Raw genomic sequence first — 19849 nt, forward strand, 5'->3', positions numbered from 1 at the left:
AACCTATACTTGACGGCGACCACATTCTGAAATAAATCTTTCCTGAACCTCCTCTTCTGGCCTTCAAACAACGGCCCAGCCTTGCCAAGCTCATCCTCAGAAGCAAGCTTCCCACACCCCAGGACACACCAACTCAAAGTGGCACCAGACCTTGCCAGAACAACAGATGCAAAACCTGCAGACACATCTGTGCTGCTACGATGATCAGTATCCCTCACAACACACCTTTTCAAGATCCATGGGTCCTACACATGCCTATCACAACCTATGCAGTACCTCACCCAGCGCATCAAATGCATCAACAGCAACTGTGTGGGAGAGACCAAACAATCACTATGCTGTTCAATGAACTCAGACAGAAAAATAATAAAAGACAAAAACTCCTTATCACCAGTGAGCAAACACTCTTGACAAAGCAATCATTCCATATCTGACCTCTCAGTCCTGGTCCTCAAAGGAAACCTGAAAGTCTTTCAAAAGACGAGCCTGGGAACTTAAATTCATAATTGTGCTAGACACTGAAAATCATCTCAGAGACACTGATTTTATGGCTCAATGCAACAATTTGTAACCTAATATCCCTCCTTTGTCTTACGACTGCAGAGGTGTTAATTGCCTCTTTCATTTTAAATGTTTTTTTGCAACATGTGTTGGCCCCTCATGTATAACAATCTGTCCCAGCCTCTATTTAGTCGTGACACTCTGGTTACCTTCTCCAGACCCAATCTCTTCCAACAATAGAAGCTGGTCCTCACCCACCTTGTGGCTCAGGGTTCTTTAGTTTTGGTAATTTATCTTTCAATTCTGTAGTCTGAGCAAGCATTCTGACATTAATAACATTACAAATTTACAGTCCTTTGATTACAATCCTACTCCCTGCTAGTTAGCCAAAGGAGACACAGAACTCTGAACAAAAACAAGGGAAAAAGGATGAATTGGTAAGAGGAGGAAATATCTGAATAATGAAGTTCATCAAACAAATATGGCATACTTGATTTCAGAAGGAGGTTCTCTAGATTTCATCCCCTTTTTTGGATTAGCAGTTGTAATCTGCACAATAACTGCCTTCCCTCTCAAATGTGTTCTTGGCGAGCATTTTGAAAACTGTTTTTACTAGTTTAATATTCATGTCTGGTTTATTTAGGCTGTCGAGTTTCTGGTGGGTTTTTTTGTTTTTAAACTTCTAAAAATATTAGCTATAATTTGCCTACACATGTATATCAGTGTTCAAAAATATCTACGTTCATGAACTATCTGTAAATCTATATATCTATATAAAATGCCCTCCTTCGAAGCTCCAGGTTCCTGGGGAAGCACAGGAGAAACTTAGAGTAGTGGAGTAAAAGACCCACAGCAGGCCTGGGTCAGCTGACTTGGGCTCCCATTGCAGAGCTAAAAATTGCTTTGTTGATGTTCAGGCTCAGGGGACCCTCCCTCCTCACTGGTTGTTAGGGATATTCAATTCATATAGCTAAAGTGGGGGAAATACTGCACAGAAATTTTCACTTTTAAATTACTTCCGTTAAAGATTAAATACAAAGGAAATTATTTACATCAGCTTTATTTATTTAAAAGGAAATCTCTGAAGACCCAATTGATGTAATTGGCACCAGACAATTGAAGTACAGCGATCAGAAATGGTAGAAGTCCCGGTCCTAATGCTGTCTCTCTGTCTTGCAGGTTATTCTAAAGGAAAAAGTAAAAGAGCTTAATCTGCATGAGGTAAGCAAGTATTGTTGGGCTGCAATGAGTTACGCCTACAGAGCAAGGCCTCTTTCTGCAGTTCAGGAGTCAGCTGTTTGTCATGTTCCTTTTCTGGAATGATTATACAACTCGTGTAGAGTTCACACATTCCGGCTTCTATTCACTAGTGCAGACTTGTGGTTGAGGGAGATGGGCAGAGTAAATAAAGAATAACCAAAAATCTACAGCTAAGAGGGAACAAATGAAAAGAAAAGTCCGCCATGTTACAATTTATGGTGTAAATAGGTCAGGAGCAAATAGAACAATTGATTGTTCTCGATCAGTGTTGTTACAGGTGCTCATTTCTGCATTTATATCAGATTAGAGAGACACCATGGGTGAGGTAATGTCTTGTACGCCTCTGTGGAAGCTTGAAAGCTTGTCTTTTTCACCAGTGGAAGTTGGTACAGTAAAAGATATGACCTCACCCACCTTGTCTCTCTATTGTCCTGGGACCAACACAGCAAACAACAGTGGTTTACATCTGGTTGGTACTTAAGTTCCAGAATACCAATCATGTGCCCCCAAATGATTATTTAGGCACCTGTGCAGAACTCAATGTCCCAACTTAAGCCCCCCAGGACTAAAAAATGGGTTTTTATGCTAATATTTTAATTGGAGGAGGGAGGGACAGAGTTTGCATCTAAGGTCAATTTGTCTGGAAGGCTTTGTCCACAAAACTTGATGCCATGAAATTATGATATGAGTGGGGGGTTGGCATCTATGACTGAATGGCTTGTTGGCTGTTTTTTGGAAAGAATGAAGCAAGGCAAGAGGTGAGATAGAAGCCGGCAAGGAAGAAGATAGAAATGGCTGAGAGAAATGAGTGGTGGAGATCTTACTAATGAGGGAAAACATTCTGGATTTAGTGAAGGCCCCAGCGCAAGGGGGACTGTACACCCAACCTCTCTGATTGCAGCATAGCCAGTGTTTAACTGTAGACTTGTAAGTGGGAAAGGAGTTGAATACCAGGTTGTCTAAGAACAGAAAGGTTGTTTACAGTAGTGAGGAGCTGTTGCCACATCCTTGTTACTTAGTAACCCAGTTTGGATTTTTAATGTGGTTTCAATGTTACAGGAAGGTGATCAGAACAGACTAATGACTAAACTGTCGGCTCTTGTCCCGCTTAAACTTAAACACACTCGTTTCCATTCCGTTTCTGGGTGGCCAAAGTGCATCTCCCTGACGCAGCCATGGCGTAGTACTCAACGCTGTAGCCAAAATGTTTGTATGACTCTCTGCAGAAGACAGGTTTCTGAAAGGACAGCCCCCACAGCACACCATCTCTCTGCTTCTGTTGGCTCCAGTTGTTGCCATGAATTAATAGGGATAGAGGCAGCAAAAGAGACCAGAACAAAGCAGAAATAATGGAGGGTTGAGTAACTGCAATGGACAGACACCCGTGGCCTGAGGCAGCATACTGTGTTGGTCAGACAGAGGGTCTGCAGCAGTCATGGGGCACTGGGAGCACAATATGTATGTTATGTAACGCACATCCCCAGTCCCCGAACTAGCTAAATGTAAACAGATGCCATTGTCATGGTGTGTCCTAGAATTTTTTAGAAGTCTAATTTAATGAAACAACTGGAAGCCTGACTCTGAAATACTTCTGTATCACATGATTTGCTGTTGCTGGATCAGGAATGCTCCTACACTGAGGTTTGGGCAGGATGTTGGGTTGGTTTGGGGTGACTCGGGGGTGGGGGTGAAGCATATGGGGACAGAAATAATGTATGTAAGATGATAGAAAACTGTAGATAAAAGAGAAAGTCAAATGTGGGTCCCTCAATGCATCCGATGAAGTGAGCTGTAGCTCACGAAAGCTTATGCTCAAATAAATTTGTTAGTCTCTAAGGTGCCACAAGTCCTCCTTTTCTTTTTGCGGATACAGACTAACACGGCTGCTACTCTGAAACCTGTCAAATATAACAGTATAAAGGTGATTTCTGGCTCAGTCTGGCCAAGACTTGGTAATGGGTCAGACAGGTACGTTTCTGGTTGCTACCTGAGTTGGGCTGAGTAAACTCCGTGGGACTTCATTCCAATTTAAAAACACCCAGCCACCTTTGCTTCTGTCCATTATGATTGCAGAGATCTCCTTCACAGTATGAGCCGTAACAATGCTGCCTTCCTGAGTCTGCAGATAAACGATACCTTGAGAGGTAGAAAGGGCACCCATTCACACCAGCAAGATGTCTACTTTGGTACATTCAGAATTATGCCGCTGCTGATTACTTTAGCAAAAACACTGCGTCCTTAGACTCATAGGACTGGAAGGGACCTCGAGAGGTCATCTGATCCAATCCCTTGCACATAGGGCAGGACTAAGTATTATCTAGACCGTCCCTGACAGGTGTTTGTCTAACTTGCTCCTAAAAATCTCCAGTGACAGAGATTTCACAACCTCCCTAGGCAACTTACTCCAGTGTTTAACTTCCAGGATTGTGGTGGAGCATGCACCAATTAGCACCACTTCTCCCAACCCTCACCACCCTGCCCCCTTCACCAGATGCCTAGATGTACGTGTACATTGTTATGGGTTGAAATTGTATTTGGCACTGGTGTGACTGCTGCTGGAATACTGTGTCCTGTTCTGGTGTACGCAATTGAAGAAGGATGTTAATAGATTGGAGAGGGCTCAAAGAAGAACCATGAGAATGATTAATGGATTGGAAACCATGCTTTGTAGTGAAAAACTCAAGGAGCTCAATCTGTTTATTTCAACAAAGAGAAGCTTAAGGGGCAACTTGATCACAATTGGAAAGTAGGAACATGGGGAACAAAAATTTGATAACAAAGGGTAGGGAAGGAATATCCCACAGGACTACTGAAGTTTGCTGGACGGTCTCAAAAATATTCCCCATCAGAAACACCATTTTCTCATCTACCTCTGATAATTAGACTTGCAGTAATACGTGTGTGCCTGCTTCATCCAGCAGCCAGAGTTAGGCAGGCCTTTCGCCTGGTTTTAAGGCAGGCGGTCCTCTTTTTCTGTGGTCACACCGATGCAGGCGGAGCAGTGTGCTCTTCAAAATGGCGTCCTCCATGCGGTGTGACCTTGCACATACCATATGTGCAAGGTCTCACAAATGGGATCACACCTGGGCCCACACCATTCCCAGAAGTACTGGCATGTCCAGTATTCTGGGGATGCAGCAGTGGCTATCTTAACCAGCGTACACTCTTCACAGCATCTGCGCTGCCACTGTGAAGCATTCACGGTGTGCGGTGGGAATGTTTATTTACCGAAGGAGCTGAGATACACCTGAGACTGCACCTGGAATGATATTAATACTCAGTCCACCTGTGGTGCCTCTCGTCCACGGTACTTAAGGCCCTGGTGCAGCGTTCACTTCCAGGCACCTCTTTACCAGGAAGATGTAGGCGAGCTGGAGAGACTTCAAAGAAGAGCAGCAGAAATAATTATGGGGCTTCAGCAACTTGGCTTAGGAAGGAAGATGAACAGACTCCAGTTCACCTTTGGGGCACCAGTTGCTGCTCGTGACAGCTAGCAGACACTCAGGAGGGAAAGGAACCCGTAAAGCTCTTTGAGTCCGCACATCTGCTCTATTTTCTGTAGTGCCACTTGACAGGCTCTTAACATGTAGCAAACTGTGTGTTCACGGTACTGGAGAAAAGAAGTCTGGATAGCACTCTGGGGCCCAATCCTGAGGGCTCGACTTGGGCAAAGCTCCACTGAAGTCTGTGAGAGTTTGCCTGAGCTGCAGGATTGATCTGATCTGTAAAGAGAACTTGAGACTGATGACTGGATATACTCAGTTGATCTTACTCCCTTGGAAAAGGCTTGAGCAGTCAAGAACTCCTTGTGTTCCTGCAGCTCTGGCCCTTAGAGCGTGCTGCCCTGGGACAGATGGTCTCTTTGCTCAGCCTTTTGGGAGCTTCCAGTTTCATGAGAAGAACAGCATCAAAATACAGCACAGCACATTAAAGAGCCCTGCACTACTGCCAGCACAAGTATCGATGATGCAGCCCCAGTGAAAGGATCATTTCAGTGAAGAGTCAGAGGTGAAAGGAGTTGGAAGCATCAAAAATGGGTGAGGGGGAACCTGCGATTCAGAGGAAGGAATCAAAATGTATTCCTCATACAAGCACTTCCGATAACAAGCCACCTTTAACGAGCTTCAATCAGCTCTCATTTTACTTGTATTTCAGGATATTTAACATTCTGTTCCTTCGTATTTAGGGCTTGGAAAGCCAGGAGGTGATCATTATAGATACTACTTCTGTACTATTTCACATATGCAAAGCCCTGGGCAGATTTTCACTAGCCTTCATAACACTCTGTGAGGGAGATGAGTATTATCCCTATTCTGCAGATGGGGGAACTCAGGCAGAGCGGTTAAGTGAGTTGCCCAAGGTGACCGAGGTGGCTGAGTCAGGATTAGAGTTTAGGAGTTACTGGCTCCCAGGTTTATGCCACTAGATCATGTGCCTCTTAAGTTTGTAGTCTCTCTATTTTATCTTTTACAAGACACTTCTGCATTAGCCTCACAGAAGGCAAGTAACTCAGAAGGACCCCACCCGCACTGGGCCACCTGCTGTGTTTGCTGAACTGGATTAGCATGACTGGTCAGCCATCTTGGGTGGATGGGATCAGACTGCATCTATACCAAACTTAGAAACTCTCTCCTAGCCTATACCCCTACTCCTAACCAGGACCTCATTCCTAGTTTTTCATACAGTGAAGATTTAGCCTAAAATACTGTTTCTAAACTTGGGCTTAACACTAGCTAGCCAACCCCTGTTTTAAAACTGAGCTGGCCTGAAGTGGTTTTAAATCTGGTTTCTAACTAGCTCAACCCAGTGTAGAAGAGAATAACGCTCTCATAGGCAAAGTATGGATGTTTAACGTCAACCATGGTGGCAGTCTCCCTGTAGAGCACTGCTGAGGAAGAGGAACACACAGAATAAATGTTAGAAAGGAAATCAGACTGGGCTTTCCCAGTGGAAAGGAGTCAAAGTGGATCTAAAAGAAGGGTAGTTGCAGAGTAGTGGGGTGGTGAAAGCCCTAGTCTTTTCCCTGCTGGAGATCTAATGGAAATGAGGTTGGGGGAAGTCCAACTTGGGAGCCATCTGCACTGTAGGAGCTTTCATGTTGAGAAACCCAATTACAGCGTAGCAATCCCAGGACTTACATTGTACAGTTGAACCTCAGAGTTACGAACTGACCAGTCAAACACACATCTCATTTGGAACCGGAAGTACATAATCAGGCTGCAGCAGAGACCCTCCCCTCCCCAAAGGCAAATACAGTACAGTGCTGTGTTAAACGTAAACTGCTAAAAAAATAAAGAGAAAGCAGAATTTTTTTCTGCGTAGTAAAGTTTCAAAGCTGTATTAAGTCAATGTTCAGTTGTAAACTTTCGAAAGAACCACCATGATGTTTTGTTCAGAGTTACGAACAACCACCATTCCCAAGTTGTTTGTAACTCTGAGATTCTACTGTAATTTGACTGAGTTGTATTTTCACCTCCTCCCAAACCAATACAGTCCAAGGTTGTAGCATGGTCTGGGACGACCGTTGAAACCCGGGTCAGCCTGTCCGTACTATATGACTAAACTATGTATTATATTAAGCCCCTCCCACCCAAAAAAGAGTAGTTTCCACAGTGCAGATGGGAATGTGATTCTTAACAAAGAGCTATCCACACCATGAAAAGCACCCACACAGTAGTCTTGAAATAAGAGAGGCTGAAGAGTTGGAATAGCAGGAGTCCTTACGGGCCAGGATTAAGGTGATTTGGAAGGATTCTCCGGGTATCTTGTACAGCACAAACCCTGGCTAGGTCAGGTATAAGGCAGGCTATTTGACCTGTAAATTCAGCTGCAAATATCTCCCCACCGAATAATTTTTTTTTTACCAGCAATCCAGTGGGTTAGTGGTACATAGGTGCTGGAGTTAGGGGTGCAGAGGACGCTGCACCTCCCCCTGGCTTGAAGTGGTTTCCATTATATACAGGGTTTACAGTGTGGTTCACTGGCTCTCAGCACCCCCACTGTACAAATTGTCCAGCACTCCTGTAGTGAGCGAAGGACATCATGAATTTTATAAATAGGATATTACTGCCAGACAACATGTCATTTACAGGGTTTCCATACTGAGTAGGAAAGAAGTCTCTGTTTCTTGTGTGCATAAGCTTTAGTTGTTCACTTCTGAAAGTCAAATGGATCATTAACAATCTCCTGAGTGCTTCTGCTTTGCTGGCATCATTTCCATAGATCACTGAGTATCTTGGTGCCTTTCTGCAAGTGCATATTCTACTATGCTTACTGAGTATCTCTCTTGAAATATCCCAGTGGTCAACAGTGGAAAGTTGGCTGGATCTAGGAGCCTATTGCCAGAGAGGTGTGGCTGCTATTGACAGTTAAGCCAAGAGTGTCAATGAAGAGCTAGTGACAGTTGTGTGGGAGTGAGTTTTACATGCTAAGAGAACTTTTTTTTTAAACCAAGAGCATGTCACAAGGTGGGGGAGAGGGCGGTCAGGTAGTCTATGTAGACTGACCATCTGTCTGATCATCTTCAGCGATAAAAGGCGATAAGTTGTGTTGGGGTGATTAGAGCCCAGTCATTTGTATTAAATGCAGAGAATGTTAAATTCTTTGATTTGGATTAATGTGTCAGATTAACGAACTGAGGCCCTTGGTTACTTATCACTTAAACTCTCCCAACCCTGACACATGTGACTATACCAAACTCCGATTGGGCTGTGCATGGTTACTCAGCATAAGCCTCACAGGACGGGTTCTGCACAGCACAGACCACTTGCGGTTCCCTTATACTGTCTCTGGGTTTGCCCATACTAGAGGAAAAACATTGAGAAGAAGCTTAGCCCTTCAGAAAGGCAGTGATGTCAGAGTTGTGTCCAAATGTCAAGACTGCAGGTTCACTGTGGCCATGTCTACACAACAAAATTATGTCGACCTAATTTATGTTGGCATACAGCCACTGCAGGTATTAAATCACTTGTGCATGTACACCCGTGGCTCCTTGTGTGGGTGCTGCACGTCCTCCCCAGAAGCGCTTGTATCGATTGTCTTGTCAGTGTGGAATGGCTCCTGAAGGCCCTTAGCAGTCAACATAAGCTACGCAGTGTCTATACTGACATTGCATTAACCAAATTACATGTAGCGTGACTCTGTCGCTCGGGGAGGTAGTGTTACTAAATCGGCATAGAGAGGAGGCACTTGTGTCAGCGGGAGCCAAATTTAAGTGAAGATACTTCCAAACGTAGATGGATGCAAGGCAGCTTATGTCGACCTCACTATGTAGTGTAAACCAGGCCTGTAACTCTGGCCTCTGGATGTTTTTCCCCTACAATATTTTTGTTAAGATCACAAGTGAATAACGAAACCCGTTTTCGCTGAAGTGTGTTCTGTCCCAAGGCAGAGTCGTAGTGAGACCATTTGACAAATCTGCATCCCTGACGAAACAAGATGAAACAGAGTTCTTTAAAATACTCCAGTGTTAGTCAAGAGAGCAGTTTGGTGGAGAGGTTCCTTGGGGAATGTTTCCATTGACTTAGCCTTACCTACAGAGTATGTATTCAGAAGGTTTTCCATCAACTGATTCCATTGTCTCTCTGCTTTCTCACCTTTCAGATCTGTGCCGTTTGTTTGGAGGAATTCAAGCCCAAAGATGAGTTGGGAATCTGTCCATGTAAACATGCCTTCCACAGAAAGTAAGTGCCGAGCTACCAGTCGGTACAAAAGACCAAAGTTATGTTTACAAAAGCCTTGCAAGTCTCTTGGAAACACTGGCAGCACTAAGTAATTGATGGCCTCTGAATTACAAAGGCTTATATTGTGAGCATCTGCCTGTGCTGTGTTCTAAAGGATTAACAAATGCTACTCCTCTTTAACAAGGCCTCGTTTACTGTATTAAGTTGAGCAATGTTTACTAAAGCTTTGGAAATCTAGTCACAGTTGCCTTGAAAGTTGGTGGGAAAAGTTGTCTGTGCACGAGCCTTGCCTTTAATGGAGAGACTTGTCTTGTCACACATTCACTTGCGTTGGAAGTCTAGGGTTCCAGGAGGTGTATGCGGTGCTGTACCACGTGTTGCACAGTGAAACCTGCCCAGGGTGGGCCTTCATTCTAAAAGCACAGCTCGCTGCAGCGCAGAATGCTCAAAACAAAGCAGGACTCGCAGCATGGGACTGGCTTGCCTGGTGGGGACAGAGCCTTCCTGGAGAGTTTGGAAGGGAGCAGAGGTACTTGGCAAAGGGTATACAAGGCATCTCAAAGCGTCTGTGGACCATGAAGTGTGGAGTGGGTGATGGAAATCCAGATAAGATCGGGTGAGGAGTAGCAAGGGATGTATGAGGAGCTGGAGGTGAGAATAGAGGTGTGCAGAGGCTGATGAATTAATAGCTGGAACTGGATGTGTAAAGAGAGAGGGAAGGAAGTGAAGGGACTTGAGTGGCAGAGGAGATGTGATCAGAATGGCCTGAAAGGAAGATAATCTTGCCAGTAACCTTTCTGACAGGCTGGAGTGGAGAGAGTAGAACGCAGGGTGGAGGAAGCTTACAGTGATTGGGGTGGCAACGAATGAAGACCTGCACCGAGGTCGTAGCAGTAAGGCTAGCAATGAAGTAAATACTTGTCCTGAAATGCAGTTATCCTGTTAATTTGTAGGCTACGTATTGTTCTTGTATAGCGTACGATGTGGGAGAGGGAGCGGCCATGGCTGGCCTCTAAATCCCACTGCAGTCACCTTTCACTCTATCCCTGGCTGGAGAGAGGCCAACAGCACTCTAGAGCTATTGGGCTGGAACGTTCCAGTTTAGTTCTGAACTTCACACCCTGCAACAGGATTTTAGTTGAGCTAACACACAGTAAAAGCTCATCCACTCTCCCCCTCCCTCCGCTTCCCCCAGCTTGCTGTCCACCAAGTGATTCTAATTGTTGGCTATGTAAAGGAACTGTTAGACTATGTCTACGCTGCACTTCCGTTGGTAAAACTTTTGTCGGTCAGGGGTGTGAAGAAACCACACCCCAACCAACGAAAGTTTTACCAACAAAAAGCGCCGGTGTGGACAGCACTTTGTCGGCAGGAGACGCTTTCGCACGGACAAAGCTACCGCCCCTTGTTGGGGGTGGTTTTATTTTGTTGGCAGCAGAGCTCTTTCTTGCAGACAGAGCAGCTATACTGCGTACCTTACCACGTACCTTACAGCTGTAAGGTGCATAGTGTAGACACAGCCTCAGATTTGCTCTAAAGCAGTGCTGTGTGTTCCCATGGTATGAATGCATAATTTCCCCCTCCCCCAAAGCATGCAACCTAAACAGAGAGTGGAAAAATGCTTTCCCCACCATGCAAAGGTGGTTTTTCAGTGACCCAGATCTGGACGTGGAACTAGGTTTTGTGACTTTACTCCCTCAAAAATCTGCAGATCCATAAATCATTCTAGCTGTAATGGCCTGTATGTACCCTCTGTGCATGTCTGTGTTCATGCACCTGTTCATGCCTTTAGATCATAGTGTTCCACGACAGATATTCCACACGCTCTGTACAGAGATGCAGCACGCTCTACTGGAAAGAGCTGCATGAGCTTCTGGAGCTAGATCAGTAATAGACTCTCTCTCTTGTGCACAAGGCATCCCAAAAAGCCTTTTGAAAGAAAAAAGCCAGACACTGGTAGCTTAGCACCCAATCCTGCAAAGTGCTGAGCACCTCCCGTGCTTCAGTGGGAGTTGAGGTTGCTTTGCACCCTGCAGGAGCAGAGCTTTGTGACTTAGCAATAGCTCAAATGCAGCCTTTGGGTACTAGAGCCTGTTCCCCAGGGGAGAGAGACTACTGGTGAAGAAGCTGGAGTTAACCCCTCCTCCCTTTGGAAAATGTCACTGGTTCTTTACCTTCCCCCTGTTGACCTGCCAAAGATGGTCAGAATTGACATCCGGCACGTAGTACTTCCCATGCTGCAGTTTTGGTGTGAACCCAAGTCCTGGGACCGGGCTCAAATCTGCCAGATATTTTGCTCTGAGGTGGGATTGCTACCTGCAGGGTTGTGCTAACACAGGAACACTCTGGGCCTAATTCTCCAAGCGTGCTGCGTGCAAAGCAGCCTCTGAAGAGCTCATCTCTGTGTTGGGGGGTCGGCAGAAGGCCAGAGCTTGAGTTGAGGATGCCAGCTGTGACCGTTTCGGGGCTTCTGTAAGGATGGGGGTTTGCTTGGATGGTGCTTGCTCTTTAAAAAGAAAGCAGCATTGCAGCAGTGAGCATCACCGCAGAAGTCCATAATGGCGTTCATCCCAGTTCCGCAGAATCAGGCATGTTTAAGTGCAGTTTTTTTATTTGCATAAGGGGGTGGAGGTGCGGAATTTTAAAATTCTTTGGGTGAGATTCTCTGACAAGTTCCAGTATCGAGCTGGCACAGCGATTTTCCAGCTATAAAAATGTCTGTTCACTGTATAAAACTGACTTTCTACACGTGAATGCAAAGAGGGACTTTAAGATGAACTAAAACTCTGGAGGTAGAAATGCGCCTAATAGGATGAAAATGGCAGGTGAGTGTGGAAGCCAGGGGTCTGGGGCTTGATTCCAGCTTTGTCGCTGACTCTCTACGTGAACTTGGGTAAGTCATTTCACTTCGCTCTGTTTCCACAGCTTTAACATGGAGATAATGATTTCTACCTCCAAAAGGCTGAGAGAATTAATGTTTGGCAAGTGAGAGGAGGTGCTCAAATGAGGGGGGCCAGAGAAATGTACAAAGTGTTCAGTGGTGGTAATCGGGTTCAGTGTGAATTAACTCTGTCCTCTTTTCTTCATTCCCAGGTGCCTCATTAAGTGGTTGGAGGTGCGAAAAGTGTGTCCACTCTGCAACATGCCTGTCCTACAGCTGGCACAACTCCATAATAAGCAGGACCATGGGCCTCCCCAGGGACCACTGCCTGGGGCAGAGAACATTGTATAGATTCTCCTAAGCAAAGGACACTTCCATCACAAAAAAATCACAAGGATGAAAACGATGGACTTATGCAGAGAATCGCAGATCTCTGAATCTGTTCCTTACAGCCTTGGTGCATCTACCAGGATTCCCTTTGTCTCATGAAGAGCTCCCACGATGCACTTTAGGGGATGGGGCCAGATGCTTGGACTTCAGAACAACCAAAGCAATATGCCACCAGCACAACAAGAAGACAAAAGGCAACAACAAGCCTATGTGTTTGGGTTTTTGAGAGCACTTTATGACGGACCCTGTCGCCGATATTACATGTGTAGGCCTGGTACCTGTTTCTGGCTAGTTGACTATATGGTGTGCTGAGTAGGAGGGTTAATGTTACGAACACAGTAAGAGAACTTACAAGGGCAAGTCTTTCAAGACCCTGGCCCCTGGGTACTTTGAATGGCAGATCCTATGCAGCCAGTGGACATCTTCTCATCTCAAAAAAACAAAACCAACCTTCACACCCCCTTTAAAAACTGTCTCCATAAGGCCAAACCCAGCCAGTGATTACCTCACGCTGAATTGCTAGTGGCTGGAGAAATGAGCAAGGGTTTTACATTGCTCCTTTAAGGAGAATTTCCTGAAGTTGTGGGATTACTCGGAAATTTAAATTTTGACAATATCCTGTTAGCAGGGACAGCACTAGACCAGTCTGCCTCCAAGACAGTGCAAGCGCATAAGCACTCTGGGCTGAAGTAGTTCCAGGGGAAGGTTTGCAGGTACTGTCCAGTAAGGGAACTGGGTCACTCTAATGTGCACGTATGGCCTGATTGTGTCGGAGATGCTGAGCACCCATGGCTCCCCAGTCTTCATCTCTGAGAATCAACCTTTATGTGACCCCAGAGGAGCAGTGAGGTTGGATCTGATCTTGAGAACATCCATTGCCCCCGAGTGTTCTGAAAAGTGACGGGATGATTTCCTACCAAGCGCTGGCATTAAGCTGGCTTTGGACACAGGCACTTACTGCAAACTGCACAGCAGCCATACACGTGTCCTTATTTTCCTCTGCAATAAAAAAGCCCATTTGAAAAATCTAAGTGCAAGGCCCAGCGGTTACATGCTTTTCTTCCCGTCTTGTGTAGTTGGTGAAGCATGATTGCAGTACACCGCCTCACTCTCCCACACGCCCTCCTGTCTGCACAATCACAATCTCAAAGGGCTGATTTAACCTTGGCGCAGACAGGCCCAAGTCCACTAAATTCAGCAGAGCTCTGCTGCCTCTTACTTCAGAGCCAATGATAAACCTTGACTATCTTGTTTCTTTCTCTTGGCTCTGAACTAGAGAGAGGTACCATGTCGTTCTGCTGGGTGCAGAGGTATTCAAGTCGCCCTTTTGAGTTCTGTGGCCCACTTGAAATGGATGTGTGTCGGGATAAGCGGCAGGGCATAAGGTCTGTTTGTGTATGTACGTTTCTTGGGGTTGAGGAGTACCCTTGGTGTTTGGCCGAAGTATATTGAAGCAGAGTAGGTTTCCGATTTCTAGCTCCGCTTTCTGAGTGATTCAAAAGTGCTGACACTACTGAGATTCCTGAATTAGACCAATAATAAACCGTACAGGTGCGACTGGATCAGAGGGAAATTAAATGTACGTAGCTAGGCATTGTCTAAAATGCCGTAAATGTGCGTATTGCTTACTGCCTTGGCTTGCCAGCCCTTTCTCCTCCTAGGTACACACCTGCATGCTTAGCATCTGTTGAGTGCCGTCCCATGAGAGCCTCACAGCTACTCCCATTCAAGGCGGATCCTCTGGTTCTTTAACAATGTTCCAGGAGCCTGATATCCCCTGATCCCTTTGCTGTCGCATCCAATCCAGTTTACATCTCATGTACTACCAGGAATCCTTTTGTCTTCTAAACATTGCTTTATAAGGGCCAAATCCTGCTGCCATTGATCTCAATGGAAAAACTCTCCTGAACCTCTGTGGCATCAGGATAGGGGACATCCGAGGGGGAAGATTCACTTACTCGTGAGTGCCCTCTGCCCTGACTTTGACTATTGCAGCCTGCATGTTGTTTGCAGACTGTATTGTGACGGGATGGGAGGGGAAGGCACGTGTATTTGTTTATAAACGTTAACCTGTGGCTAGTTCACTCTGCTTATTTGCCTGCTCGCAGGTATTTGCATGAGCTGTGAATGACTGAACAGTTTTGCAGAGGAGCTTTGCAACAACCAGTGGGAAGAAGGATGGGTTGTGAACATCTACCATTAACCACTTTGTCCATCGTGAACTTCAAATTCCCCATTTAACCAGAATAGAAAAGGTCCAAATGCTGTTATTTCCCTTTTGTCGATCAGCACCAAGCTGGTAGTCATCGGCAGTATTGATTAAAGAAACGTTAGGTGCCTTTGACCTTTGCACCCTTTACAGAGCTACGGTACAGTACCACACCACCAGCAGCTCTTGCAGATGAAACCAACAATCCTACCATGCCTCAGCCTGTCGATTTTCTGTCTCTGGTCCAGCCAAGCAGGGCACGCTGGCTTATAGATGGATGTCCGCAAAGAGGGTTGATGACTTGTCTCTCTAATGTAGCCTAATATATGCATTTCCAATGTGCCTACACAATAATTTAGGTCAGACTTGAACAAAAAACCTCCTGCTGCCACTGAAGTCAATGGGGAATTTTTGCCACGGGCTTCACTAGGAGCAGGATTTGATCCATATAGTCTGTCCTGTGATACGTGCACCCTTCCTGACCCCCCACCACTACCACTGAGCCTTTCTGTGTACTTTATTTTTTTGCCACAGCCATTTTTTAAGTCATTCAGAAGAATCTGTGTTCTGAACGTTTTATATATGAGACTCTTACCTAAGCAATTAGGTATCTTAGATTGTATTCTGAATGGAACAAAGATCTGGATTTGAACTATGAATATAAAGTGACAGGGCTGGCTTAGTGTCTTCCCTGCTGTCTCCTGGCTGTGCTGATAATTTTGCATTTTATTTCTGTGATGAATACCACAGGCTACAGTGCTGTATCTCATTCATAGATTCATAGATACTAAGGTCAGAAGGGACCATTATGATCATGTAATCCGACCTCCTGCACAACGCAGTCCACAGAATCTCACCCACCCACTCCTGTGAAAAACCTCTCACCTATGTCTGAGCTATTGAAGTCTTTAAACCACGATTTGAGGACTTCAAGGAGCAGAGAATCCTCCAGCAAGTGACCTGTACCCCATGCTACAGAGGAAGGCGAAAAACCTCCAGGGCCTCTTCCAATCTGCCCTGGAGGAAAATTCCTTCCCGACCCCAAATATGGTGATCAGCTAAACCCTGAGCATATGGGCAAGATTCACCAGCCAGATACCCAGGAAAGATATCATTGAGGATAAAACTGTGTGATCCCTGCATTCTTGTGACCTGGAAAAAGAGCCAGCCTGGCTGAACTGCTTCCTAGGTGCCCTGCAGGAGAAAATCCGTGAATTTCTTCCCTGAACGTCGAGGCCGCTGAGGATGCTCGCTAAGAAAGTGGTGGCTTTTGGTCTCCACAGTAAATAAAAGTGACCCATAGGCTGGTCTCTGGCAGCATACAACTCCTGGAGTCCGTGTCCCTCCATTCCTGCGGCTGGATTAGAATTTAGTATGAATTCAACTCCTGACCTTCCAGGTTCTCAGTGCTCAGAGCTTCTCCAGAAATCATGGAGTTCTGTGCAAGGACAGTTTGCAGGATCAGCACTAAGGATTTTTTCTGATGGCTCAGTTGGTGAGTTGGTAATAGGGTAGTGCAAAAAGCTTCAGGTCTGGGTAGTAATCTAGCCTAGGTCTGCAGTGTCTGAAAGTCACGGCCACATGATGGCGGTTGAGTGATCTGCGAGTTGGCAGTCTTATTCCCTTTGTTAGCATCTGGTCTCTCCATTCCCAGACACTTTATCTCATTTGGTACCCTTGTTGGGAATCAGAGTAGCAAGGCTGAGAAATGGGTCATGGACGCTTCTTCCTTCTTGTTCCTAGGGGTGACTCTTCAAAGCAGGGACAGAGGCAAGGGAGATGACTGCATGATGCTGTTTGCAGGACCGCTGTCTGTTCTGGGCATAGATCTTCAGTCTTGAGAGTTTCAATCTATAATTAGTTTATTTAGTTTCACTAAATTCTCTGAAACAAAACTTAACTTTTCTGGTTCTATGGATCATATCAAGTTACAAGCAAACTTGAAGCCATGCTCTGATTGGTCCCCAAATCCTATAGGGGTTGGTAACCATACAGATATATAGAATAATGTCAGCACAGCAACTGTAAAACTGGGAGAGGGGAAGGTTAAAAGCCTCTTGCAGAAGCTGGTCTGAATTGGTGCCACTTGAAATGTCCTCTCAAATGGCCAGAGGAATTCCCTGCACTTGCCTGGTGTGCTATGTCCTTCAGTGTTTGGTTGAACGAGTACCTACAGCATGGCTGATTTATTCCTTTTGGCTTTATCAGAATATTCAGCTCCCAATCACATCCACGCAGTCAATGAACCAGTGGAGTGAGATGTATTTTATTTTAAAGGGCTGTTACAGTGAGACTCCATCTTTCTCCTGTTGCTGTCCATTTTAGAGCCATCTCAACCGTACTCAGGTTCACCTTGCTGAGGGATGTTATGAAGGTAGTTTGCCAGTTCCACTCTAGTCTCTGTAACCGGTACACCACCACCTTGTGTATAGTATCTGTCTGGTATCTCTAGAGCAATTGACTACCTCAAGAGAGCTATTTAATGTCTTAAATGTCAGCGGTATATGTCACTAATGTATGGGGGGGAGGGGTGATACCCACATCCCGGAGCATATGAATGTGTTGTCCATTTCCCAGCACTAGATTCTGCCAAATAGCACTCAGGCTCTTGAGCAGATTTGTGGTTTGTTTCACATTAACTGGTGGCCAAAAGTGGCACAGATCCCTGCAAACTCAGCACTTCCTTGAGACAGTGATCCGGGCTTGTGGGGGGAATTAGGCTAAAATATTCACAGGAACCACATTCCTGTCTAGTAAGATTCCCTTTCCCAATCTTGTTAGTCAAAAATATTTGTTTGACAGGCCACCTACCCACAACTCCCATTCACTTCAATGGGATTTGTGTGTGATAGGGTCTGATCTTGAGAGGTGTCAGAGCCTATTCAGCCAGTGGATGAAAGTAGAAGCCCTCATGGCAAATGCAATTGTATCTCCCTGGATTGATTGGTCCCTTCGTATATAGACCTTCTAACAGTATTCTCTCCTCTAGTATGTACCCATAACTCCCACCAGTTAATGGGTGGTACATGGGTACATATCTGTGTGAGAATAGGCCACTAATTTTAGCAGGTGGCCAAATTTAGTTGCAGTCAGTTCATGGTTGGTTTCTTATAGCTGAACTAGGACAAGTTGCTTATGGATAATCCCTACTAGCTTGCTGTTTCTCTCCCAAGTGCATGATAGATGCAAATTTCCATTCCCAGGAGTTGAGTGGACAGGATCTCTGTGAATGGCCAGTCCTTGGTGCCAACTCCTTTTGTGATACAAAACATACACTGTTCACTGTAAAAGCTAAACCTTGTGGCAGAGAAGGTATTTAGAAGTATAGATTCTACCATGTGTCTATGTCTTGTGTTTCTTTCAAAAGTTGACTGCCTTTATTGGAGAAAATTAAGCAACTTGTAGTCAACATTTGAAAACTCTCTTGTGTGTATTTCAAAGCAAAAGGCCCAAGTGTTAATTAGTTGCCATAAACCAGGTTGCACTGACCCATTGGTCCAGAGCATTTGTAGTGGTGATGGTGGATTCTGAAGCTTGATCAGATTTCATTGTCTTGATGAGGAAATGGAGCTGCAGGGCATAGCTCTGTGTCCTCCTGGATGTGTCTTCCTAAAACTCTTTACATGGTTGGTGAAAGCTCACTTTCCCCCTTGCTTGTTTTTGGTGACCCCAGTATTGAGCTGTTTGCCAGTGGATGGCTGACCTGTCTGATCTCTCACCCCAGTGTAAATCTGGAGTAACTCCTTGACCACCAGTGGATTTATACCAGTGTGAGATCAGAATCCAACTCCATGTCATGGGGATAACTATCTATCGATCAGCCTCTAGATGACTTTGGATGTAAATGGAAGGGGCAGGCTATTACCTGAACTATTTCTTAGGAGTTTCTCTTTTTTGCTTCAGTATTTACAACCCTCCCTACTGAAGGGGTGCAAGAAAGGGGTCATTCAGTATTACATTGTACAGGCTTTTCTAATGGCAGAGTAGACTGTTCTTTCCAATCCTTTTAGAATGGGGCTAAAGTGTCCCATTACCAATTAGTCTGTGTAGTTTGATAGCATCAGTACCTGAACTGTCGCTAGCATTTGACCGGTCTTGTGATTAGGCCACCAAGGGTTTAGGTTGGGGGCGGGAGGGTGGCGTTTTCTCCTTCTCTGTAAATACTGTGTGACTCCTGAGATGTTTATGCCTCTGGGTTCATAGACTGTTTGTACACTAAGAGTTCTGCAGCAGAATGTTTTTTAAAACATTCACTGTTTTTTGTAAGCTATATTTTTGTATATTTAATTGCTATTTTAAAATTCTAATGCATCTTTTTTGCTAATCACACTATTGTTAAGGAAAAGAGAATTTGCATGTGATTGGACTTGAAATGTAAATAAATGCGGATTTTGGAAATCGTGCTGTGTTGGAGTCACTTCCGCCACCATCTCACTGAATCACACATGTTCACCTGTCTCTGGTTTACGTAGGTCACCCCCAGGGTGACTCTGGCTTGAGTCCATTGCTTACAAATAGACGGTACCTACTGCTGGGGGCAGTCCAGGCCAGGACACCATGGTGAGATTGAGTCAGCAAAGACTTGCCCCCTCCTTGCTTTTCCCCTATAGGTCCCAAAGCAAGTAAGCACCATTATTCCACTCTGATAGGTGAGGGGAAATGCAGAAAAGTGACTTGCCTGAGGACCCACGGTGAGTTGGGCAGCATGGAACCCAACACCCTGTCCCCTGTCATGTGCTACCTCCCGGGTAAGATTAGAACTGGTCATCTTAAGGTGGTGAAGACCCTGGATTCCCTGTCACCCCTTGCACTATAGGCCGAGCAGAATATTAAAGCCTTATGGCTGGATTGTCTGAGGTGCCGAGTATGTCCATGGCTCCAGTTCACTGCAGTTTGGAACTCTTGTGTGCTCAGGGCCAATGGAAA

At 45.3% G+C, this 19849-nt stretch overlaps 1 protein-coding gene across 4 annotated transcripts in view; it reads left to right on the top strand.

Moving 5' to 3' along the window:
• RNF24 (ring finger protein 24) overlaps window positions 1–19321 on the top strand; it is a 72439-nt gene extending 53118 nt beyond the window's left edge. For all 4 annotated transcript variants that reach the window (XM_048846350.2, XM_048846351.2, XM_048846352.2 and 1 more), the window contains exons 4-6: window positions 1681–1722; window positions 9364–9443; window positions 12537–19321. In XM_048846350.2, coding sequence (XP_048702307.1) covers window positions 1681–1722; window positions 9364–9443; window positions 12537–12675 — 261 coding nt within the window. In that variant the 3' untranslated portion in view covers window positions 12676–19321. The remainder of the gene's footprint in view (window positions 1–1680; window positions 1723–9363; window positions 9444–12536) is intronic.
• The last annotated feature ends 528 nt before the right edge of the window (window positions 19322–19849 follow it).

Source organism: Caretta caretta, chromosome 4 (assembly GCF_965140235.1).
Source record: "Caretta caretta isolate rCarCar2 chromosome 4, rCarCar1.hap1, whole genome shotgun sequence".
Lineage (NCBI taxonomy): Eukaryota > Metazoa > Chordata > Testudines > Cheloniidae > Caretta > Caretta caretta.